Raw genomic sequence first — 27600 nt, forward strand, 5'->3', positions numbered from 1 at the left:
TTCTAGCAAAGCATGAATTAAATTTACTATTGTAATCAGAAGGATTTACTCAGGAAGAGCTAGTCACCATCTGCTGTAGATTAAACTTTACAAGTAGAATGAATTAATTACCTTTGTCACCTTCACTTTCAAAGGACAGTCTCCTTCTTCGAAATTTACTGGTGTCCCCTTCAGAATCATTTACGGATTGGGACTGAAGCAAAAGATCAGCCTTTGTTAATGGAACTCAAAGATAAACATAGAAAGTTATTCAACTTGAAGATGATTCATCATCGGTGAACTCCTTACTATGTCATATAGCATCAACCCTTTCAATCTCAAGAATTACATTTTTGGCAAATAGCTACAATATTTTGCTTGAAAGTTGTCTCTAAATTGTAAAGCAGATTGATAGATTCTAGTAGTTTCACAATTTTATTGGAGAAACCATGGTTTGTAGAAGTTATAAGTTAAGAATGTTAGGATATGGTGTTAGCATGTAGAGAAAACCTTCAAAAGTAAAAAAAAAATAGAAATCATAGAAGAACCTGTATTATTGTCAACAAAATGTATGAATCAATTACAGTAGCTAAGATGTATGAATTATATAATAATGAACATGAGATTAATTTTACAATGAGTATATGATTAAAGACAATAGATGTTACATTAACAAACCTTTATTAGACTGTTTCAACTCCTCCTCCTTTTTGATTACAATATCAATATTGTAATATCTGTACAATATCAATCTTGTAAACAGAAGCACCAAACTATTCCTTTGAGTATTGTCTGATATCAGTACAAAGGAGTTATCTGAGGTTTGTATTTACTTTTTAGACAAAATCAGAATGAGGTTGGTGACATGTGACCAAGATCACAATATAGTTTAATTAAAACTATCATGAAAATACTTTTAAGAACTGAAGATTTCTTAGTGTATGTTTTAATATTTTCAGTGATTTTAAAAGAAGAGTTAACTCAGTCCATGCATTACAACACTGAATGGCGACGTTGTGACTCTGGAAACTGCTGTTTCTTAAGACCCTCACAGTTCCTGGAAAGAACTACCACTGCATGGAGACTTGAATCTAACACTGTTTTAACTAAATACTGATTTATAGACTTTTCCCCCCATAGAACACATTAGATCATATGTAAATACACTGGGCAAATACCAAGTGCTCCATGTTTGATTTATGTGAAATAGGCATTTAGAATAGAAATGGAGTTTCTGAAATTTGAGGGACTAACCTAGAAATAATTGTGAGCTGCAATGTAGGTTCTTTGTCCACAGAATAGAGTTACTTCAGATATCACAGTTCATGAGAGCTACACTCTCAAAATTATTTTAGGTTAACTAATGTGTATTATTTAAAATAAAATTTTATTTCAGTTAAACCAAATTTTATTCATTCCATAGCCTAGATTTTTACTTTATTGTAAGACAATTAATTCATCCTTCTTTAATTTAAAAATGGTGGTTAGGATAAATTTAAACAGGAATAAGGCTAATCTTTTAAACAATACAAAGAAATCAATAGCGACTGATATATTATATGTAAGACAAACTCTTTTATGGTATTTAAAAATTTCTTAAAATCTTTCATTTTTCTTCAAATAATCAGTATATACAAAACAAGACTAAAAATTTCTCCAGGGTCAAATTTAATTGACCCTTTAAAATTATTCAACATCTTTTAGTACTGAATTCCTGTCCTATAATTTACTAATTTCAATATTCAGCTGGCCTTTCCTCTAGGTACTTAATAGTGATAAGCCTTTGTGGCAGTAATTTGCTTGCTATTTCAGAAGCATTTGGGAAGTTTAAGAATGACATTTCAGAGATGTGCAGATCAACATTGGACCTCTACCTTTGCACTTTCATGTCTCAGGTTGAAAGTCAGTTCTAGATTGGTCAGAAAGTGATCCGAAAATTCTGGATACATATCCAACACCTCCAGTAAGTCTTCTCGCTGAATCTTATGCAGGTCACAGTACGTGAGTGCTCTCACGTCTGCATTAGACTTGCCAGGCTTGGCATAAAGATGAACCATTTCCCCAAAGATATCATTTTTTCCTGAAAATAAACCAAAGAAGGAAAGGGGGAGGAGGAGAGTGAGGAAAGAACAAAAGAAAGAAAAGGAAGAAGAGGAGGATTAATTAAATGTTTTCTTTTTAAAAGTAGAAAGGAACACTGATCAGCTGACAAATCATTGGATTGAAGGCCTCAAATGTTAAGATCTTATACCAAGAGGTGCATGGATAGCAAAATTCTGTGTCTGGATTTATAGTACTCTGTTTGTCGATGGTAACTTTTCTGTTGTAAGTCTGTGGTTCTGTTATAATCTCCTTCATTTCATGAAGGAGACTTCTTTTCATTTCATGATGATGCTGGGCATCATCATCTCGTTACAGCCCTGAGAGCTAGCTATGGATCTTGCTATGTGGTTTCCTAAATCTACTTCCAGATAGAAATGCTCTGAGACTGTCAGTCCAGAAATTTGAGAGGCTAAAATGAGTTTGATTCATGATCTTTCTGATGAACAGGATCACGTCTGGAGCTTTTGCCTATCAACACCACCACCATTCCTCAGCACTCACTGACATGGACAAGTGATATCAATGTACCTTGTTTCTTCAAGTTACCAGTTTTGGATTTGCCTTTAATGTATATATCCATTTATTTAAATTATTTATTTTTTTTGTCCTCCACATATATAATTATTGTTTTGGTCACATGTTCTTTGCTCTGAACCTTTGTGCCCTTTCCTCTTCTACAAGTATTGGTGGTCCTCTCTGTCACGTCTCCATCACCCCCTGCCTATCCATGTGCTGTCTGATATTCAGTTTTATTCAATGAGAATAAGAACAACCAGTATTTTCTAAGGACTATGTAGGGGCCAGGCGCTGTATCAAATCTTTATGTAAATTATCATACTACCTAAAATAATTTTGTAATGATGTGATTGTTATCTAAAATTTGTAAATATTGAAACAAGTTTAAAGAGGTAAACTGATTAGCACAACATCACTTCTTGGTTGGGTGAAGTGAACGAAAGAAAAGTAGCCAGGATTAAAACTCATTCATTTGACATTAGAATCAATATCCTTATCTGCCTATATATCAAATCTCCCAATATTTTCCAAAATTTCATGGCCATCATTCTATTTTTTAGTATCAAGTTATTCACATGGCATATTCCCTTAGCAAATACTAATATGCTACTTTATGATTTTTTTCTTAAAGTTAATTAGTAGCAGTGCAAAACAATACTTTCTTCACATATTTTGAAGGCTCTTTTCAGATTAAAAAGACACTTCCCTATGCATTATACTAGCTTTTATATCTCCAGTTTTGGGAGCTATCAAGGATGTTTAGACAATAAAGTCAAAACAAGTCAAAAAGTCTAACAAGTAAAAAATGCTGAAATGTTCTTACTGTAAATGAGTATTTAATAAGGAATAGTTAAAACAATATATCAATAATATAGAAAAATTATTTTAGAGAGACCACATTAGGCACAGTTTAAATAAATACTTATAGACCCTTGAAAACCAAAATGGACAATAATTTTGATACTAACATGGAAATTAGAGCAGGAAAGAAGAAGCTCTTGAAATTCTTTAGTTTGAATAGCTTAGCCTAGCCAGAAGGCAGAAGAACAGATGCTCCAACGTTTTGAAGTAGAGCAAGTGTCCAGGTGTTCAGAGGTCTCTATAAATTGGCTAAGTTTTAGAAGCTATGCTTTGTGCTTCCCACAATTATAGTTAACTCAGTCATTCTGGATTTCTGACGGGGTTGAAAACTTATAGCTATTTACCTTAAGAGAAAAGATTTGAGTGGATGGTCATCAGCTGACATTCATCCTAAAGCCAGGTTCAGAACTAAATGTTTTAGTTAGGATAGATGACAGAGGTGCTGGTTAGTCAACAAAAGGATGGACTGGGTATTAGGACTATCTTGTACCTCACTGGTACAAATTGGCATAATTATGCTCTAATTGTATTTTGAGAGAAAAGTTTCATTTTAACAGGAAGGGTGATGTGTAGGAGGAGCTAAGGTAGGAGGAGTACTGAGAGGAAGAAAAGGAGTAAGAAGAGGAGAAGAAGAAGGAGAGGAGAAGCTAGGTGATGAAAGAGAGAAAGGGGGGGGGGAGAGACAGGGAGGCAGATATTCATGTATCTCCACCAGTCAAAGATAGTTGTTATATCTAGGTTGGTCAGTGGGTTACACCTCTGATTGAACAATTTCAAACTTATAAAGCCTATGATTAACATTATTTTTTAAAAAAATTTATAAATGCGAAAAGGAAAAGGGGGCATGGGATAAGGGTGTTCTAAGGGTGGGGGAATGGGGAAAGGGGATGGCATCTGAAGTGTAAATAAAATATCTAATAAAAAAAAGAATAGCTTAGCCTAGGCACCATTTTTTTATGGCTCTGAACTGTATTAGTATGGGATTTTTATTTGAATTATCTTCCATAATTATAGTTGAACAAGGAGGAAGGCCTATGGTGCTGAGCAGTGCTCTACAGTCATTGTTATCTAAGCACAGTGTTGTGCACGCAGAAGCCATGACAGGCTGGCTTGAAGATTACCTCTGCTTTGTATGGTAACACACCAAGACAAGCTAGCAGTGTCAAATCCAGAGAAAACTCTCCCTTGATACGAAACCTTGAGGCGAGGATGTAGCATATTTCTACTCCTTGAATCTTTATTGGTTTAAAAATCAAGGTATGCATTATCTTAATTTGGGGATTTTTTTTTAAATTAAACTAATCATAAAAAAATTATCAAAATATCAAGGGAATGACTTAAACCTCTTTGTTCATGTAGGGCATCTAATGAGCCCAACTCTGGTTCTGTCCAGCAACAAACAGATACAGCTGTGAGTTAATGTTCAGATGTGAGCACTGAGACCTTAGTGAAAAGAAACAGTTCAATTGCACATATAGCTTAAGTGATTGATAGATACTGGGGTTGAACCCAGGGCCTTGACTGTTTGAGAAAAGGGCTCTGCCTCTCTGTACCTCCAGGCCTGCATGTCTAATATTTAATGGAACTGTATATTAAACCTATGATAAAACAATTAATTTTCACAGATACTGGAGGTAGTGTTGTTCATTTTGTATCCTATCATCCCTAGTCCTGATAATATATTCATAGCTTAATTCTACTAAGGGCTCCAATTTCTTTGATAAGCTTAATTTTAATAAATGAACTTCATTTATTAAAATTAAATATTGACAATTCTTGTATATTTGACCTCAAATGTCTAAGTAGCTGTCAACAGCTAAAGGGAGTCATGTGGATATTTAAGTAGTAAACAAAAATTGAGACAGTAAGAGAAGATATTTCTGCAAGATTAATTTGCTATATGTTTGAATTGAAATAAGGCTTTAAAATGATCAGTGCTAGACTCCTTGTCAACCAGTCTATTGATCTGTCATTCTAAAGTAATGAGTGGTTGTAAGCACTCCTAGATGAAGCTGTCATCATTCCAAGCTCTCACCGAGAATAGCGACCACTATGTCTTCCTTGAGGATCTCGATGGAGCCTCTGGATAAGAAGTACAGCGCAGTTAAGACGTCCCCACAGTGAACCAGGGTGTCTCCTGGAGGGGCATGCGTGGTTTTGAACTTCATTGCCAGAGCTCTAAGGCAACCTTTACTTGCTCCTCGAAAGGCTTTGCAGTTTTGTAGCAAAGTCTGGTTTAGATGCAGGCAAATGTCAGCTTGTAAACATTCTGGAAATCCCTTTAAGACCTGAAAAGAAAAAATAGAGAGTTTGATACTACCAGAACACCAGGCACTTCAGCTTGAAATAAAGTCTATTTCTTGCTCACAGACCTGCAGATGCAGTAATTGTCACAAGAGTATATATATAAATATATAATGTATCACATCCCTTAGTGGATACTTGGTTTGATAACATGTCAGAAGTTTTAACTCCATATGGTTCTGTGAATTAACTGCAGATATTCAACTCAAGGCAACTGCTGTCTCATTAAAATGTCATGTCTACACATTTCTCATTACTTCTTTTCGTCTGCATTAGGCCATGTTGTATCATATTGTTCTTGGAGAGAATGCAATGTGACAGTCAGAAGGAGACTGGTGAAAGGCAATGCAACTCAAAAGATGAGAAACCTTTCGAAGCAATTTCAAGTCAATTTAAATTGCCACCATGGACCTACATCTTAGCTGATGCAGGTATTGCATTTGCAAATATCATAACCAATGCAATGTTCTTAGCCAATTCTATTTAGAATAGTTGTATTTTCTATACACATTATTTACAGTAAAATTTTTGACAAACACTGAAAGTGAAGGAAAGGAGAACAGTTGATGTACTTTGAAAGTAAAGTTTAATTTTAGTAACAGAAATGGGGGTACTTTTGAAAGCTTACTGGTTAATTTCCAATCAAGGGACAGACTCAACAAAGTTTTTGATGAGTGTTTCTCAATTTGAACAGAATAAAGTTATTCTTACAAAATTGGGTTTTGTACACCATTGGTACACCATGGGTTGGGTGCATTCTTCTTTAGCTCTTTATGTTCTATTATCTGGGGCATCATACAAAAGCTTTACTTTCTATCCTGACTTTCCTCTGCAAGTATAAACAGTCTATTTTGAAGTGAATGGAGGGAGCATTGTACAGAACAATTACACGGTAATAGTGCATTTTAGTGATTAGTGATTTTTTCTGATATTTATTGGCTCAGCCTTAGTAAATAATTCAATTTAGCCAAAAGTAATCATAAATTAGCTATAAGACAATTCAGATATATTTAGTCCACAAAGAAACTTAAAATTGAGTTATTTTTGAGTCAAACTATGATTATCAGTGTTTGAAATACTAAAGCAAGTACAGGGACCCGCTTCTATTAAACCACCATTTGATGGAGCTGCCAAGTTGACTACGGTATAACAGGAAAGAATTTTTTAACATATTTGAAACACAGCTACCACATTATTATCCTATTACTAATTTTGTTCTTGCTTTCTTCATCTACAGAGAGTAAAGTACATTTTGGAAGAAAATCTATGGAATTTTTTTTCTTGAATTTGCCAGTTTGACTCTTGTGCAAGTCACTTCACCCATCCATGTTTCTCTGCTACAAGACTAGAATTTTCACAGTACTGACCTATTTGACCACTAAATAGTATATCTGGCAAGGCACGAGCTCTGCTTCCTCAACTCTATGCTGCCAGTGCTTTCACCCTGAAGGTTTCTTGTTAACCTGACGTGGATTCAAGCCTTCCACTTGTATGACTTTCTGAGCATGCATCTTCAAACTCTCCCTTACCTATAACTTATAGCTCCATCTACATGAGTAGATTCCTTCTAGTTTCCCAGGTTGGGCTGAAGACCTCTCCAATATAACGTGCCAACAACTGCCCAGTTCTGTCTCTGAAGCCAGTGGTGTTATCTTACTCTGATGGGGCCCCACATAAACTTAGCTGTCCATGGAACCAATGGATGACTGAGCTTTTCCATCATCTACATTTAAAATTACTGCATTGAATTTTTTGGTAAGTTGTTCCAAGCTGGAGACAACCTTAGTTTGGACACTGTTTTTCTGAATTAAGAGTGCTATCCCTTGGGGGATTATATAGGAGAAGAACACCAGTGTTTACTGGCTTCTGCATGTGTCCTTTTTCTCCCTTGAAGGCCACTTTTGGAATCTCAGCATAACTCTTAAATGACACCTCATCCCCCAAATATTGACAAATATAATAACACACCAAGTAACAAGTTAGACCTTTTCCTTTACATATAGCTGGTAAAATATTTTATATTTCACATAAGTGAGGGAAGCTATTTCTCCTGTACAGCTGTAGTAATAATATTGACCTGAAAATTACTGCTTTCTGGCATATTCCCTAAAATACATATTCCTAAATACAGTCAGCTCACTATGTTTCTGTGTGTCTGTCTGCTGACATGTGTTTGTTGGCATGTTTTGGTTTGGAAGATAGATGAGGCAGAGATGATGTTTCTATCATAGGAGCCACATGTTGGTCCATATTGGTTCCACTACATGGACTGAAGTTCTTGATCTTTCACTTGCCAGTTCTGAGTGTGTAGATCCCTTCCATGATATTTCTCTGCAATCTTATCTCCTATTTCTTACGTGTTCTGTTTCATGTGGGTTTAAGCTTCACCAGAACTTGTCATATACTCATATTGAAAGTATTCAGTTGATGGGGCACATTACAATTATATTTTCGCATTCCAGTCATCCTGGAACTACCCACAGAACCTGAAAGTTATGTTATTTCTCAGAGTAGCCCCATTGTTTGGAATTCCCAAGTTGGTCAGTGGCTTTAGAATTTGGGTTTAACTTCAGGAAAAAAATATTTTTAAATGGATTTAAAATTTTTAAAAAAATTTTTAAACAGCTTGGATCATAAAAAATGTACATTTTTAAAAGTGAGAAATAAGTAGGTGTTTATTCAAGATACCTCAATTCACTATTCCCCTCTAGGTTGCCTTTTTCATTTCCTACATATTGTACTATTTTTTTTTCTGTTTGCTTCCTTTGCTAAACTTTCTGAATTATAATCTTTTCATTTACCATGGGACTATGAACATTTTAGCAGGCCATGTTGATCTAGAGGAAAAGAGTGTGAAATATCTAAATACAAACCAGGACATGAGCTCACTTAGTGATGGTGCACTCTTCTCTTGGCTGTCAAATTTTGATGCTGCTGAAGTACATTTCACTGTCTACTGTGCATCTGGAGCTATTTTTTATTGAGTGAATCGAATTATGAAGACCAAGAAGCATCATCCACAGTCAGTGTCATGGCTTATATCTTGGAAAATCAGTTCTTGCCTTTTTAGCATATATTCTTCCAAGTATTTACTTACATTAATACTTAAATAGCACCAAAAGCTACGCTAAAAAGAATCATGATGAAAAAAACATTTTCTGAAAATGTACCTACATATTAAACTTAACTCTTACAAGTCTAATCAGAATTGGCCACACTAGTCTGTTTAAGTAGGACATTTGTGGCATGCATTTGTAATTAGAATGGTAATTTTCTGAACCTCCAAGTTAACAGTTAATGAAACACTTGCTGTTATTTAATATATAAGTATTTTTTTTTAGTTTACTGCTTAAGAACTCCAAATAATATGATGGAAATATTAAAGTCAGTTTTTTTAAAGTCACACAAAAAAGAATAAAAAAATGTTATCTTATGATCATCTATGAAATGTGATCAGTAATTAATTCAGAGGCACCTGATTTCATCATAGTTTCCCTAATAGTTGTATATTCTAATACACTCTTAATAGCTTCATAATACCTTCCTGTTATTTGTACATATATTGAACAAGTGTTACAATGTTACAGCTTAGTGCAGACTGAAGTTAATACAGGGCTAATGCTTCTCACTTGATATACATACTAATCAAAATGATATAAACTTTTAAATTAGTAAATCCTCTATATAAGCTTTTACATCAATACCAATAATACACTTAATGCTATATTTTGGGCCACTATGAAAAAGAAGTTTGATCTATTCTGATGACAATATAATTAAAGAACTATATTATATAAAACTACCTAGTTTTATATCACCTTAGCACAAGCTAAAGTCATCGGAGAAGAGAAAAATGGAGCTATGGGCAGGCCTAGAGTGCATGTTCTTCATTAGTAATTGATGTGAGAGGGCCCATACCATTGTGAGTGGTGCCATTTCTGGGCTGGTGCTATATGAAAGCAGGTTGAAGAAGTCATGAGGATCAAGCCAATAAACAGCATCCCTCATGGCCTCTGCATCGGCTCCTGCCTCCAGTTTCCTGCCCTGTTTGATTTCCTGTCTAGACTTCCTTCAATGATGAACAGTGATTTTTGAAGTATAAGTCAACTAAACCCTTTCCTCTAAGTTGCTTTTGGTCATGGTATTTCGTCATAGCAATGGTCATCCTAACTAGGGCAATAGGTTTTTGATTAGTGGTATTGAGTGAAAAAATATTTCTAATCAGGAAAATTGTTAACAAAAATGTTTGAACATGACATTATTATAACTTTTTCCACAAACACAGGAGAGGTATTTATTTTCTTAATAAAATTTTACAGCATAGAAAAATATTTTCAAATTAAGATAATTTTCATAGTATATTGGCAGCAAATTGTTACTCTTCTTCGAGGCAAAAATGTCAGCATTTGCTGTTTTCTCTCTCAGTCTGAGAAACACTCTCATGATGAGTACATTTTCCAGATTCTGTTTAAGAGTGTCAATAATGTAATTGTTTTTACCCCAAACACTTCCTAGCCTTCTTTCATATGTTATGAACCACCAAATTCACTTTCAGAAAGAAACCAAACATATTCCCACCACACACACACACCGTCTACCTTGTATCCTATAGGCTTATGGAGGCTGTTGTGTGTTCTAACCAGTGGCTTTTCATTCGTTTCAGCCAGTGTCCATGTAAAAGGGAACATTCCCAAAGGCAGGCTGAAGAGAGAACACATTTGCAAGGCAGCCTGACTGTGGCAAATGGTTTCCTAAATAGCAGATTAATCATATGGACAACTTTGGTGTCTGTGTTAACCGTCATTAGGAAATGTCCTAGGGAAATTCTCTGGGTCATTAAATATACTTAAATCTTGACAAATTAGGATTAATCAAAACACAAATTAGCAACTCCCTATGAAGTACTAAACCTCCAGCATGATTATCAAACGCATTATGCAAGTAATATATTAAATCTTAAGTCTCTGCCCTAGAGTACAGCTTTACTTCTTGATAGCATTCCCTGACTCTGGTAAAACTGCTGTTTTTATGTGGGCATTGAGATTTTTATAAATCTTTAGCAACCTGTGAGCCCATGAACCCTATGTTTTATTCTTTGTGGAAGCTAATGTCTTAACACAATGTGTTTTGTAATCTCTAGGTCAGTTCATCTTACATCATTTCTACAGTTAGGCACTAAGAAATAGGAAACACATGCATTTTATGTTTCCTTGGTGGATACATGTTGATTGCTACACTTTAACCACTGATTATGATAAGTGAACCTTTAAGTAGGTTTAGCACTCCAGGTACACATCAATTACCCTAGTGTGGAACTCCAGTTGCTTTGACATCCACTTTTGTATCCTACCTCCATGTAACTGATAAAAACAAGGAATTATTTTAATATATAAGGCCATCATTCCTTGCTAGACTGTTGAGAAAATTAGAGGATTGTGAATTCAGAAATGAGAAAATATTTATAAACACTGGGTTAATACATTAATGTATTGCATGTAACCTGCCAGCATTTAGTACATAGTTTTTATTACTTAAGATACCACACCCTATCCTAGATACTTAGACGTGGCTAACAAGCAGCAAGTCCTGAAGCAGTTTTGGTTCACCAATGATGACTTAAAAAGAGCACGCTCTTCTCATATCCTCCTCTGTTCCTTTACATCCCAACTACACCCCACTGCTGGGACATTTCCTTTTTAGAAGTGCTCTTAGACTTCAGCATGACTCAATGAAGATGGGGTTAATGGTGTGTGGAGTGTGAGTGATGTGTGGGCAGAAAGGAATCATTGCTTTTTATTTACATGCTCTCATTGCTCAGGCTCTGGAGTCTTTTTGCTAATTCAGCTGTTTGGCTTACAAGGGGTGTCTCAGGATTCCTGAGATGTGACCTTAAAGGAAACTCTAGAAACCATTAGAATTTCTGGGGGCTGTAAGTAGGATCATCAGCCTCCAGGGCAGGTTCTGAGCCTTCCCCCTTTTATCCCTGCACAATTAATTTAGAGAAATAGTACAGGAAGAAATGAGAAGGGTGAAATTGTAGCCCTTTCTGCTGGGTGTACTGCAAATAGTTATTTGTGTGTGTGTGTGTGTGTGTGTGTGTGTGTGTGTGTGTGTGTGTGTGTGTTCATGAATTGATTGTAGATAACTTAATCTTTCTTACAGAGTGAGGGACAGAGAAATTAAATCTGCCAGGTGACAGAATCAATGACACAAAGTATCATCTTGCACCCAAAACACTTTTTTGAATTTGAATCAAGTTTTACGATCCCAGAAAGATTTCTCACGTGCTATATTTCTTCAACATTGTGTGATGTAATAGAACTTCAGTAGCCTCATTCTACGAATATAATAGATAAGATCCAACAATTAGAGGACTCTGTGGAAGATCTAAAATTCTAAACTTAGTCCAGAATTTCCTTAACAATTTTTGTTTAGTTGTCTTTCAGGTTGGACTTCTAAAGTTACTAGCAGTATTACAATACATAAAGTATTTGCCATTCATTTTTAGTAATTGGTCTTGTAGATTATAAAAGATCAAGATCTCAAGTAGATGCGCTCTTCATTTTGTACCCAGAGGGGTTATGTTTTCCTCAGAAATATGCTGATAGATGAAAATAAAATTATTATACTATTTTAAATACTATAAACTTAAATATTATAAATAAATAATACTTTTGTAGGAAAAGTAAGACCTATACTGTCAATTGTTCAATTTGTTATAAAATAGCTTCACAACAGAAATTTGTTATCTTGTAGATCAGATTTCATCCCCAAAATGTACTGACTGCTACCCAGCATGCCAGCATTTGAAGATATTGTTAGATCTCTCATATTTCTGCTTCTACTAACAAGGCAGAAGCCCATTGTGTATGTAACAGTGGTTACTTTTTTTTTCAACTTTACAAGTTTGTGGAACTACATAATTTAATAATATAATACAAAAAAAAATCCATGACACAAAAGGGAGGGCAATTCCCCCTTTCTGCCATTATGAAAGTAAATGTGAATTATTTGAAAAAGTTTGATAATGACGAGTCACTTAAAAACTGCAGTCAGATTGTTAAAGTAGTTGTGGGCCCAAGTATTTGAAAAGCAGAAGTGTCATCATCGATAGTTTGATCATAAATCATAAGAAAAGGAGAAATAAAAAATTGAAAAACATTAGTCACAAAATCAGAAGTAATTAGAAATAAAGAACCATATCTGATAACTTTTGGCTTAAGAACAGGGTGACAAAACACACATTTTATGTCAAAACTCACCTGAAAATGCCTGTCCTTATATCAACATCTTTCCATCACAAAAAGGAAAAATAAAAACAATGACAGGGTTGAGACTAGGAAAATTATTAGCTTTCTATCCCCTTCCAGCCGTAAGTGTGGTTATATTATAACATTAAGAAAGGAAACGAAGAAAGGGCAGCTTTAGGTGACGATGCTGAGGAGAAACAGAGTGCAGGCAGAACCTCTGGAGTTGTGACTGAGAGTAGAAAGAGGATAGATGGCTTCATTTATGAAGTCCATAGACTGGCCCTGTTGTAGTAAGATGACAGGAGCTAGAAAGTGATTCTCCTCTGACAGATAACTGCATGCATGAAAGAGAATGGGAAAGTTTGAATTTGCTTTGCATGCTGGATGCAGCATGCAAATTATAATGTAAAATGTAGTTATTATTAAATTACCTAAGTTGGTTACCTTATGGTATGCAATCTACCCTAATTTTATAAAAATACACAAAAAAAGCAAGATATCAGACTAAAAACAGGTTTTTTACAGTTGATGGCATTTTCTTCCTAATCACATAGCAAAGTACAACAAAACTGATGAAATAAAGTCAAAAGATATAATGGGACCTTTTAGAAACAAAGAATGATCCATTAACTGCATCAGAATTATTGGTAAATCAGAGGCTAGTTAAAGAAATAGCAAAAAAAAAAAAATGTCAAAAAGATCCATTAAGTAAAATGAATGGGTTGAAAACAGGAGCAATTTATAGTCTATTTGACAGATAAAGCCCTGACATCTGTAGTGTTTGTAGAGGTTTTATAAAATAAGAAATGAAAAATATATAAATAGGCAATGCATAAATTATGATATCCATACATATTGTATATTCAACCAAAGAAATGTCATTAAAATGACATAAATATATCTGCTAAGCTGGAAGAAATGAGAATAAAACATAAGACCCACTGCTCCTGAAGGGTGGACAGATAAGTATTAGCATTCTTTATTGCCAAACAATAGCTATAAATATTAAAATTACTCACAATCAGAAATATCTCATCTGGAAATCTATTTATCATCAATAAAAGTTATAAGTAAGTATATTTGCTTCAGTGTCACTCAAAGCAGAATGAAATTAGAATAAAAGTATAAGTGTATTAGTGACAGAATAGTTCAATGTCAAGTCATGAAAACATAAACTGTTTTGTCCCATAGAATTATAGTATATAAAATGAATGAGTATAAGAAGTTACATAATTACATTTTCTAAAGAGGACTTGGATGTATTTTCACAAGGTATGAAGTGAGAAATATCAACTGTAATGTTAAATTATATTTAAGTGTGGGATGGTATGTATAATATATATACAGATACATATGAGAATATTATCACATTCACAGCAGCAATGAGAATTATGTGGAAGGTTATGCACATGAGTAATGGATAATGTGTGTATAAACTTCTGATTTTGAGAGAAAGAGTATAGCTATAGAAAAGTTTTAATCTGCTGCTCTGGCAAGGGATTACATCAAGGTCTGTAAGATCTGGCTGGAATGTAGACATGCTCAGAACACACCATTAAACCCTAATAATGAAGCTAGGGTTAGTTTGTAGACTAGAGCAACCATGTTTGAAAGTTATGTCTAATTGAGGGGCAGACAAAGTGATGAATCAGTGAAAGATTTTACAGAATTAGACAGAGGTAGAATATGTCCATCTCTCACAAGAACATCATAGGAAAGAGAGGCTACTTAAGAGCAGTGCAGGAAAAAATAACAAACTAGACAGAGGTTATAGTAATACTATGTGTGTAACAGTTTTACCTAGACAGTTTTACAGAGACAGGTTGCAGAGAGAACAAGCTAGACACAGGTGAAGACAGAATGAGCCAGAGAATGAGAAGGAGCCAGAAGATTAGAACATATTGACAAAGTTAGTATGAGGCCAAGCAGAGCAATATAGTGAAAAGACAAGAGAAGCTGGATTGAATCAGTCAGTTCAGAGAGAAGTTTGAGCCAGAACAGCTGAGTTGAGTTAGCCAGCCAAAATTCAGAAAGAACTAGAAAGGTGCTTAATACACAGTAAACCTCCAAAATGACAATTACATCTGGTGAATGAAAGATAGCAATGATCAAGGATGAAATAAGAATCATAATATTTCACTAAAATCTTTAAAATAATGTTGGAAGACCCTGCTATTAAGGTCACAGTCTCCCATATCCTAAGAAGTGCTCTGAGCTCAGTGTGAAATGGAGGCTTTCTTTCTCAGTGGGGTTTCCTCTTCTCTATCTGATCTTGTCTGGAGAGTGTCTCTAAGCACAGGTGCCTGATCTTAGCTAGAGGATGATCCTGCACAAAATTTCTTGCAATGGTTCAGCAGTTAAGTCCTGCTCACTCCTTCCTGCTATATGATAATTAGGTACTGTGTTATGACTAACCAATCCTCCTCACCTATAAACCCCTCAAAAAGGGGTTAGTCAGAGGAAAGTCGCATAGCCTATGGCCAGATTACTGGTTCAACCTCCTCTTTCCTGATAAGAACTTGCTCAGCAGGTTTTTGGAATTCCTCTTTATGTAAATGAAGCATTTCCAGGCCTCTTCCCTAGACAATAACATATATCCACTTTGAAACTCCCTAACCCACTACCCAAGATCTATATAGTCCTTGTTCACCCCAAATAAAGTTGAGCATTCTTGCTTTCTGGTGACCAACAGCCTCTAAGGAGAAGAGAGGGCCACAAAATAAAATATATGTATGTTTTTTTCTGTATAAAATTAATGTGTAGTTATATGTCTGTGTGGATAATAGGAACACTATTACAAAAGATAGTTTTGACTTGAAAATTTCTGGCCAGGTTGTATAACTTTAGTAGAACAACATTGATTAATAATTAATTAATTCTCATACATTGTATCCCTAACTCAGTTTCCCCTCCCTCCACATCTCACAGTCCCCTGACCTTCCCTCTTACCCAGATCCAATCTTCTAATATTTGCCTTCGGAAAAGAGCAGGCATTCCAGAGATATCAACTGTAATATTACAGGCAACAGGTTTCGTGGCCAAGATGCTGTATTTGGACATTATCTCTGATTTGAAAAGATATAAGGTAAATTTTAACTGCTTTTAAACAGAAATTTGTTAAACAGTTAATAGGACATAGAAGATTTGAGCTGGTTGCAACCTGAAAGCCTTCTACTGTGGTCTACCTTCATAGTACCAGGAGGTGCTATGTTAGGGTCCAAGGGAGAGATCAATTACTATTTCTACCTAGCTATGATACCTCTGAACCCCAACAATGACCGCCAAGGCAAGATGTCCCTAACAGCACAATAGTAGCACTTATATCTTAGCAATAAGCAACAACCGCTCAATTGATTTCTAGGTGCACTCAGCACGAGGGAAAACCATGCCTGGTTTAAAAAACCTAGCCAACTATATGTGGCTTGTTAGTTCTTATATGGTAGCCTACTACCACAACTGTGCTAGCCAGCACAATTCCTAATTCGCTCTAATACCCATCCTTATACCACACACACACACACACACACACACACACACACACACACACACACACGTGTGTATAGCTCTCAATACACATCAAGGTTGCTTTTATTTGCATTAATCAGAGATCATCATAGAAAACTATAACTGGTTATAATGCAAGAATCAACTGATTTAGCAGAGTCCAGTCCCAATAGATCCATGTACAACACTATTCCTGCATTGAAGTCTCAGGGAACATCATGCAAAAGAGGGTAAAAAGGCTGAATGAGCCAGAAGACAGGAAGTCTTTGGTGCCATCCAGAGGGAGGGGGCATGTCCACTCTGTCCCTGCAAATGCTATTTCAGTTCTGCAGGGTGGGGAGGAGGCTCTGTTAGGAGACCTCTGCCCCAGAGCTAGTAAGGTGCCTGGGACCTTATGCATGCAGTGCTCTTAGAAATGCTAGGGATGCTACACTCATAATATCTCAACAGTGTGGCTGCCTAAACAAGACTGGAGCAATGACAATACTAATAGATATGCTGTGATGGATGGGGGAAGTCTTACAGAGTCTAACCCCTGAAAAAGAACTAATGGCTACTGAGAAAGGAAGAAATACTTGTTTAATAGCCCCTTAATTAGTATCCAATACCAATACCAAGTGGCCAGCCTTGGAATTATATACACAGAAGCAACACTAAGTGGACTTGCACTGTTTATATATGCACACATACATACATACATACATATGTGTGTATGTGTGTTTGTGCATATATAACAATAAGTATGCAAAAAGAAGCTATTAGTTTTGATCAATGATAGAAGAATGGGAGAGGTTAAAAGGAGAAAAGGAAGAAGTGAGTGATGTAATTTGATTTTAATTAAAGATTTTTAAAAAATTTGTGTGTATGTGTATGTTATGTGTGCTTCATACACATGGGCATATGAGCATCCAAAGGCCAAAGGAGGGTATCTAGTGGCTTTCTCCATCACTGTGTCTTAATTCCTTCAAGTCCTCCCACCCGATTATCTGGCTAGTGAACTCCTGGGATACACCTGTCTCTACTCCTCCCCATTGAGGTAACAAACACATGCACTGATGACCGAGTTTGTACACTAGTGCCAGGGATTCCAAATAAGGTCCTTATTTTTGCACACCAAGCACACATGCCCACTACACCATCTCCCTAGCCAACATTTTTAAACAAGTTTTTATACTCTGGTAATTTGCAGTGATTCTATAACTTTTACTTGAAAAAAAAATGTTGAGCCTTAAGGTTTCTTTTAATTTTGTTTCAGTGATTTGAAAAGTCATTTCTCCAAAATAGTATATGGCTAGTATAAAAGCTATAATCTATGGGAGCCATTATATTTAATAAAAATACCACTAAAATATTTATACATTCTAATTCAGTGTGCTAAGGCAGACAGGACCCAAAGGGAAAGTAATCAAACAATACATTGCAATTAATACCCTTGTCGCATAAGGATGAAGTCATAGTAAAGAAATGTAATCAGAAACACGGTGAAACATAGTGCCCGATTTTCTCTTATTATTATTAAAAAATTAAAATATTAAAATATAATTACATCACCCCCTTTCCCTTTCCTCTCTACAACCCCTTCCATGTCCTTCAGTTTCCTTTCCTTGATTCTCACTTGCCCCTTGATTTTCCTTGATTATCTACTTGCCCCACCTCCCCAATTATTCCAAGGCTGTTTCCAGCTGTTTGTTTTATGCCAGGACTAGCCCATATACTTTGTCCATTTATTGGTCCTGTTTTTGAAATACTAAACCAGATAGCATTTCTTTCTGACATAATATTCTCTTCAATTCTTCAGATATGTGGTCAAAGGGACTTGAATCATTATGAAGCTGGGTTCATTATTGGCTTGCATGCTATCTGTAACTAACTATTATGAGAGGCCCCTAGATATGGAGAATAGAATTCTGTTATAGACTAAAGCCTCTATCTTGGAAAATACCACTAAGACTTCACTTCCTTTGCATTTGTATACTGTGATTAACAGAAAAGAACCAGAAGACAGAGACAGATTTCTGTGTTCAAATAAAGTAACTACGTTGATGTGAAGTGTTGGCATATCTTCTCCTATGGCAGCTGTTCCTAAACACATATACTTTTTTTTTCCTCTGTGAGCATTGTAGAACATCCCTATTTGTGAAGATTACCAGTAGAAAGGGTGAGACGAACTACAACATAAATAAAAGTGTCTTAATATAGTACCAAAACTCCATCAGCTGAAAAGAAGCACTTCTCTCTCAGGAAAACACACAGCAGATTGTCCCAAAGCATAAAATGATGGTGGTGGTGTTGGGTGTTGGGGTGATCCGCCTTACACAATAGGAGTCAAGATACCAACTAAAATACACTTTGAGGAATATCTAGCATGAAAGATGTAATTATTTTACTATCAACACAATCACATAAATAACTATGTCTACAAGAGGTAAGTATATATCTGAAATTTCTACACTACTACTTTCTTATTGTTATGTAATAAGATGGTTTGGGTGAGTTGTTTCTGCTTATTTTTATCCTTAAATTGGTAAAGAATAAAGCTTAACATATTAGGTAGAACATGTACATATTTGTTAATAACAATTACTAGTACACTGATTTGTTTTTCATGAATAAGACTATCAGGATTTTTTTCCCTGGGGTCATTAAGAATGATGTTTGTTCATTAAGTTAGAAAACGCTGTGTTTTTTAAAAATATTTATCTTAAAGAGACCTAAAATAATATTTATAAAGACTATTTTATTACAGTGCTTCCATGAACTCCATGTAGGGAGTAGCCAGCAAAGGAAGTCTCGGTGAATGGATTCCTGAGTGACTGTGAGCTGCTGACATGGGACCAGACCAACAGAGGAAATGGTAAAGCTTACAGGCTCCTGAGAGTGATGCTCAGAGAGAAATCGCAGGCTTCCCTCTTGGTCCCTGTGTGGCTGCTGATAGTGTGCAGAAAATGTCCGTCATAAGTCTCTTTACCTCCTGATGTTACAGACTGAAGATTGCCTGTCTGGAGAGGCTGCTCCTAGTGAAATTAGCTGAGCCTATCCCTTTGATTCAGCTGTATACCATAAATAAACCCTGCTTCTTTGTTTATCTGTATCTAACCCTGTCTCCTTGTTCAGCTATGAACAATAACCCTGCCTTTCTGTTCAGCTCTACATAACATGCTGAGCTTCAGGGTGCTGCGGCTTCTCCAGCAGAGAGCCATCAGATACCAGCTTTCAGGGTTGTGTGTTTGTCTTTCCTGTGCTCTCTAGTCACTCCAGTTGTGTTCAAGTCTCTGGGGGTTGTGCAATAGTTCTTTTTTGTTTGTTTCCCTTCTTTTTTTATTGGCTTAACCTGTGTTGATAAAGAAAAAGGAAACTGAATTGGGTTTGAATGACTCTGCCTCAAAAAAAGTGTTTTATAACATGTCATTCCCTTCTGCATCAGGAACTACACTCAAGGGTCCTGTTCAAGCAGGGTCATTATTTTAAGGAGTTGGAAAACAAATGAAGACATCATTTTTACTCTCTATTGCTGTCAGAGGAACATTAGTACTACATGGAGAAACTGAAGCCCAGGATGTATTCATTGCCTCTGTGATGTTTCTGCAGTAGCTGTTGATCTGTTTAAAGCCTCAGGGCAAGCTGTCATTTCTTCCCTTGGGTCAAAAACTGCTAAATAAGCTGGGTGTGGTGGCACACATGCCTTTAATCCCAGCACTCAGGAGGTAGAAACAGACAGATCCTTGAGTTTAAGGCCAGTCTGGCCTATACAAGCATTCTAGGACAGCTAGGGGTACATGGGGGTCAGGGGTGGGTGGGGGAGGACTTGCTGTATAGTGGTAGGCCTGTATTTAAGTAGATAATGTAGATAAGCTGTAGATAAGTCATTCTGTCATGATAGATAACTGCCATCACTTTTAAAGATGACTGAGTAACTTGTCACCTAAAGACATCAGATGCCTGCTTTATGTTCTCTATTGTTCATGTCAGGCAGCTGCAGATGCTTTTGTTGTTTTTATTGTTTGTTTTGTTTTTCTATAATGATATTTTAAAGAGGTTTTGAGTATGTAGCATAGGACAGGCAAAGGAACTTAACCCTTGTAAAAGCATATGTTGCGTAGGATCCTGCTACAGAAGGAGATGAAGAGGTACCAACTTGTATACTAATATGCTTCTCAGTGCAACGTTATAATCTACCACTTTTTGCAGAGATAGGAAATCTCTGCAGATCGATTAACCACTATGCAGATGAAATTATTTTCTTTAAAATACTTAAGTTACACTTATTTGTGTATGTGTGTGTGTGTGTGTGTGTGTGTGTGTGTGTATGTATGTGTACCTTATATGACACCTGTAGAAGTCAGAGGACAAGTCCTATGAGTTGCTTTGCTTTTTCCACCATGGGTCACATGTGTAGAGCCAGTGTGTCATACATATTAACCAGACTTGACAGCAAATGCATCTACCCTCTAAGCTATCTCACTAACCATAAAGTATTATCTTTAGTGCAATTTGCAATGTTATATGTGACCCTCAACTCCAAAATGATAACCTGGTATTTATTTATAGAAAACAAGAAGATTTCACCAGTCCTATGGTCCATTATCATGGATATGCAAACATTTGCCAAACTCCATGACTCCTTTTAAATGGATTAGTCAGACAGACACTGTTTTAAACACCTTTGTTATGGTTCCATGTTATTGATCAACCAAATGTTCATTGACTGTGATTACAAATAAAAGGTTTTTAGAAAAGGTAAGAAGTCTTGCTACACTATTTTTAAGTTTTTCTTTTACATTGGTGATAGGGTTTATTGTAAGGATTGTTTTCACTTGATTTCAGTAATAAGTCCAAGCCCAGGTTCCCACCATTGCACTTCACTGTGATCTGTTAAAAAAATATGATCTGAACATCAAAGTCTATCACATGTGAAATTATTTAAATAATGGTGCAGAATCTCAGTGTGTTTGTGTGTGTGTGTGTGTGTGTGTGTGTGTGTGTGTGTGTGTGTGTGCATGCAGGAATGAATGCACATTTGTGCTCATGCTTTTTGGAGGCCAGAGGTTAAACTTGTAGGTCAGTCTGTAGCTACTGTCCACTTGGTCTATTGAGACAGGGTCTCTAATTGGCCTGGGATGCTCCTAGTAGTCAGAGTGAGCTGGCTGGAGAGAGTCTACCTGTGGTGGAGTCATAAGTAGCAACCGCCACTTTTGATTTCTTTTTCTTTATCTTTTTAATTGTGTTATGAGGTTTGAACTCAGGTCTTCATGTTTTTGAGACTGACTGATTGATCTTCCTGATTTCCCACATGGGATTTGCCTTGAGGGCAATTGGCTGATGAATGCAGAGAGCACTTCAATACTAACAATGGAGGCTACTCTGCCAGGTTGTTGAAAAACTAGAAGGGATATGAAAATAAGGAACATAAATTTTTGATTGAAATGTCCCTTAGAAATAATACTAGTCCCAGCTGGGTGGTGGCACACGCCTTTAATCCTAGCGCTCCAGAGGCAGATATCTGAGTTTGAGGCCAGCCTGGTCTACAGAGTGAGTTCCAGGACAGTCAGGGCTATAGAGAGAAACCCTGTCTGAAGAAGAAGAACAACAACACACAAAATCACAGCAGTCCCCTAAACCAGTATCTCTATTCTTTTTTAAACAGTCTATCACTTATCAGTCTTTGTTTTAGTTTGTCTTTATATGTTACATCTTTAAAGAAGCATGTTATGTCAGATAGAATATCACTGTGTTTGGAAAAATGTTTAGCCCGCGAGGCTGACTCTTCATTGAAATATTTAAAACGTTTACTTGTACAGCTCTGCTTTTATATCCCCATCCTCTTCACCATTCATGGGACCATGTTAGTACATTGCTGGTGAGTTTTTGTCCTTATTCCAGAAAGCCATCATGCCCCCTTATTGGGAGCATAGCACAAAGATGCGTGTGCCCACAGATCTCCAGAGAAACCAGGAACGTTAAGCACACAGGATTGTCTTTCCAATGGGAAAGATGAATAATCTGATCTTCCATAAGAAAGCTGAGAATTGGAAGTTAGTATTAGCTTTGTGATCTGCATTATCTGTTGGGCCAGGTCATATCAAGCTTCTACAAACAAGACCAGGGGTGGCTAGTAATCTAAATGACCCTAATATCCAGAAGTTCTCCCAAGCTCAGACAGACCCTTAAGCCCTTAAGCTAGAGCAGGTAGCATATTTCTAGAATTTATCCTTCTATCACTCTAGAAGAAGTGATATGTATCATGAATTGAGTTTCAATGTAATTATGCTGCTCCTTCATACAACAGGGATTTTATTGTGCCAGATTTTTTTTCAAATTATCCTGGGCTTAATAAACACTAGAATAAGCCTTCTGTTATTAGATTCCCTGAAGTCTGATAGAGGTTGATGAAGTCAATCTGCACCTGGGTTTCATTCTTATCTCTGCTGGGCTTGCTTCCCAGCCTGGATAACTGCAGGGACCTCCTCACCCCCTTATGATTTTTCTTCCTACCTGTGTTCAAAGTGATTTTATCTGTTCACCCTTCTGGAGAATTCATTTCTTGTCTATGCTATTAGTCCAGATATTTTCTATTTCTTTACTTCGTTAAGCAATCCTAACAAAAATCCACTTATCTTTATCCATCCTGCCTACTCTAAAACCAACTAAAGATGTGCCTGGATTGAATAATTCAGTCTCTCTCTCTCTCTCTCTCTCTCTCTCTCTCTCTCTCTCTCTCTCTCTCTCTCTCTCTCTCTGTCTCTGTCTCTCTGTGTGTGTGTGTGTGGTCTTGATCTCCTGTTTGTGTTTTCTAGAATTGTGTTCTCTACAATGAATAATTTTAATATGCACTTAGGAGAAGGGCATCTGAACAACATTCAATGCAAGATATTCCATAAGGAAGGCTTAGATGCTTCCTACAGGGAATGGTGGGCATAGGCAGCAGACAGATTATGAAGCATATATTATGGTTGAATACAGGTGCCTTTACAATGTTTATAATTGGCAAGCTTGTTGAAACTACAGAAACATTAAGTGACTTGCACAAGGGTAGTGGCAGGCTGAGGATGAGTGTCAAGGTCCTCTGATTTTTTTCATGTTTTTCAGCCATTAGTTGGCTACTGTGGTAGCATGAATTTTAGGGAAAGCAAAAATCCTCCACTAAATGTATATAATCTTCCATGCTAATATTAAAATTATAGAGTTTATTTTCTGTTGTGATAACAGATATTTGGACCATCAGGGCTCTTTATCTGTGAAGCCTAGCTCTTAAGCATGATCTTAGTTTACTGGGTTCTACACTTCCACAGAAAATGGTTTTTGTTTGTTTTGGTAGCATTTACACTAAAATAGTGTTAGCTAACTAGAGAGTTTAGACTGGATCAAGAGATGGCTTTGACTTGGGGACATTCATTGAAATACTATCAGCTCTAACTTGAAAAAATAGCTCTATTATTGCTAACTGGTCCAGTTGCTGTATGCAGAAAAAAATATTTTCAGAAATTAATCTGTGTACATGCTTGAGAGAATTGTAAAGTCCCCAAGCTGAAACCAGACTCTGAAGGACATATCCCTTTCACTATCTTTATTTGCTTGACCCTTTCCTTTTGCACTCTGGGCTATTTTGATTCAAATGAAAGGGAGTCCATAACTGTTTTTTGTTCTGGAACATTCTGGCAATATGTATAGGAAAAGTAAAAGATAGAAAACCTAAACAATATGGCCCCATTTTTTTTTAGGTCAATTATTTCCTGTTTTGGTGGTCTGCTAAGAAATAAAGTGTTTAGATAATGAAATAATTTTAGGCAAATTAACTGTGTGTGTGGAAACTACTTCATTTGAAAATGACTGAACAGTAAAAAATGACCTGAAATTTCTCATGAGAAATTATATTTAAATTAATACTTAAATGAAATAATATGAAATGTTGATGTAAAATACAACAGTTTGATGTAGTTTTATGTATCACAGTACACAAACTAGGTAACTTTCTACTGTTATTAAATTATAACTTTACCAACAATAATTTGACAAGACACAAGAATATTTAACAGTGTGGTTTTGCAGGTTAAAAAAAAAAAAAGGTTTTTTTTTTTTTTTTTTTTTTTTTTTTTTTTTTTTTTTTTTTTAACCTCTCAACAGTGTAATAATATACAGTTGCTTTCTGCTAACCAACTTTGTTTTACACATCATGCTTAACAGTACACAACATCTTCTATGTGCTGTTCCGAGTTATCTTGCACTGAGTTGCTTTTCTTTTTTCTTTTACTCACTTTGCAGTCACAAAATGAAAATGTAGACACCATGTACAAACAAGAAGTTCGTGCAAAGTCAAGTTTTCAAAACCACATGCAAAGTCTCAGCGGCACATGGCTTAGAGCTTACACGCTCCAGGATCATGTAATACTGGCATGCAGATGATAAGAAGAGAAAGCACCTACATCATGAAAAGAGGATGATGAAAGAGAATGAATTTTCTTTATGACAATTATCTAATGCAAACCGTATACCCATAAGCTCTACCAGCGTGGGAATGGGGGCAGAGAGGTAAATTTTTGTGGGGAGTAGGAAACTGAACATAAACATTATTGGAGGTCAAGTTGTTACTAAAATGGAGATTTTTCTGTTCTGTACTTGGCCTCTTCCATGTTATCTTCCCCAGCTTCTTGCTTTGTATCTCCTTTGCTACATCATGCAAAAAAAAAAAAAAAGATCAGATCTAACACTGGAAATCATTTAACAAGCTCTAACCCTGACAGATGACAAGGGTATTCTCCACAGTTTACACGAGAATTAAATTGGATATAAATACCTCCTGTTCTTACCGGTGGGTGTTGTGATTCCGTGTGTTAAGGTGTGAAGCAGACAGGAAAGAGATAAATCTTTCATAAGTACATTGTAAATAGGCAAGGGGTATATAAACCATATTTATAGGTAATAGAGTCGAACAATGACAGGTAAATAGTTGTCACAAAATATTTTATCACAAAAAAAATGGTCATAGATCGAGATTTTATGTAGAAGGAAGGTAAAATAGATGACTGCTTTACTACTGTTATTGAATTACTTTGGCAGTATGGAACAATAAAACTGAGTGACACATATTTTAATTACAAGTTCTTGACACTGCTTAAGCCAGCCCAGCACCAGAAATTCCCCAGTGGTTTTGGATGCTGGTATCTTCATTAAACAATCACAACAACAGTTTATAAAAGCAGCCAATATATAGGTGTTCTTTCTTGCAAGATTAAAATCATCTCCTAGGAGATCAATTTATTAGGTGGATTTTTTAAACCATGAACCTTGGGAGAACAGAAAATGACAGCTCATGGACTTGCGCTACATTTTTGGCTAAAATGTGCTTGCTCGTTTATTTCTTCAAATTAAATTTTTTATCATAATATGATTTTTATCTCTCAGTCAAATAAATCACATGCAGCTATCATAAAATCATCTCTAGATAAACATGCCTTTGAGTTGGCGGTAACTGCTCAATGGCCTTCACCAGACTTTCTAATTTTGATCCATTGTCTTTTTGTCAGAACAACTCTGGTCAAATGGAAAATAGCAATCTAGACTATACATATACACTCCTACAAAAAGTGACATCATGTAATCGATGAAATGATTAAATATGAACAATGTGTTTTCAGAAGAATTTTCAGAACAGAGGAGTGCCGTGAGGATGCACCATAGTTTTGTCTTTTCCTATAGCTCTGTAGTGTGTAGTGGGGTTTGGCTTTGCCGCATAATTTATTTGTAGCATTAGGTCTCCAAAGGCAAATAGCAAGGAAAACAATGGGATCCACTCTTTTAATCCTAAAACAGAGCTCCTCAGAACCATTCATCTTAACTCTGCTGATTTTTGTGCAGTGTTTCAGGAGGTATTTGTAAAAAGTGTTCTCTTTTTTAAAAATATCAACTTGTTTGTTCTCCCTCTTGAGCAGATAAAGTCATTAAACCAGGAATACTGAAATAGAATATAATTAATTGTAAAGGGAAGTGTGAAACTTCCTGCTTTCTGACATACTTTAAGTATCCAATGTTTCCTACCAGCATTCAAGATGTCCTACTTCAAAAAAAAAATGCTAATCTTGGATCTCTGCTGAGGGTCATCAGAATTGTCACAGCTCAGTTTACAAATCAAATTGCACATGGATTCAGCTACTTTGTTGTTGTTTGTTTTTTTTGTTTTTTTTTTTTTTTTTTGTATGTTTATAACCAGGCCATACCAGGAAGGCCTGAGTTTTAGCTAAGACAATGTGTCCTTTAATTGGAGGTGGGAACTCTATGACACATAGTTATATCAGTTTGCATCACGTTATAATGCCTTTGCCACACAGTATAACTAGATATAGCACCATGCAATGCCATGAATTGAGAATGAGACACTATCTCCAGGGGAGAAAAATAAACATCCAAGAGAAGGAAACAAAAGCACAGGGCTCAAAGCTGGTGAGACTGGCCTTTCATTTCGCTATAGCTGTAATGCCTGTGGAGACTCTGTTTTGGGAAACAGAAATACATACCATGTTCATGTCAATGCCGTTAGTGTAAGTCCATGCATGCTGGAAATATTCCTCGAGCCGTTGCCTCAGAGGGTTGGGGATTTGGTGGAAGCGAATGAACTCTTTTACTCTCAGCATCTGCATGTGGTACCTGGCAGTTCCCGAGTACAGTCTTTGAATAATTGCAGAAACATTCCCAAAAATACTCGCATACATTAGAGCTGGATTGGATAAAAAACAAAGTTATGGGGAAACACTGTGCTTGGGCATAGTATATTTTCTCAGAATATCAATTGTGCTGATTTTACTATAAGGAGATGTAAAGTGTCCAAAAATCATCATGATTTAAAGTAAAACTGATATTTCTCTGTGAACTACACATGCAACCAAGAATATTAATTGGATGTTCAGTACATTTGTGAAAACCCATTCTATTTGTGATGAGCTGAATCGTAGTCAGCGTTATGATATTTTTCTGAAAAAAAGTTTTCATAAGGCAAAATCATCTTTTAGGAGTTTTAAAACCACTTTCCCAGTAAGATAGACTTATCCAGTTTTTGTGGGCAACTAAGAGCATTCATGAGCAACAACGTTGG

At 36.1% G+C, this 27600-nt stretch overlaps 1 protein-coding gene across 2 annotated transcripts in view; it reads right to left on the reverse strand.

The window, feature by feature from the left end:
• Positions 1–27600, reverse strand: part of Kcnh7 (potassium voltage-gated channel subfamily H member 7) — a 434248-nt gene that overhangs the window by 39004 nt on the left and 367644 nt on the right. The window contains exons 9-12 of one of the 2 annotated variants that reach the window (XM_034493668.2): positions 27026–27225; positions 5495–5747; positions 1854–2059; positions 112–193 (exon numbers count right to left, since the gene is read on the reverse strand). In XM_034493668.2, the coding sequence (XP_034349559.1) occupies positions 112–193; positions 1854–2059; positions 5495–5747; positions 27026–27225 (741 nt within the window). Of the gene's footprint in view, positions 1–111; positions 194–1853; positions 2060–5494; positions 5748–24568; positions 27226–27600 lie in introns of those variants that run through there. The other variant, XM_034493671.2, reaches the window with a different exon arrangement.

Source organism: Arvicanthis niloticus, chromosome 2 (assembly GCF_011762505.2).
Source record: "Arvicanthis niloticus isolate mArvNil1 chromosome 2, mArvNil1.pat.X, whole genome shotgun sequence".
In the NCBI taxonomy this organism is placed as follows: Eukaryota; Metazoa; Chordata; class Mammalia; order Rodentia; family Muridae; genus Arvicanthis; species Arvicanthis niloticus.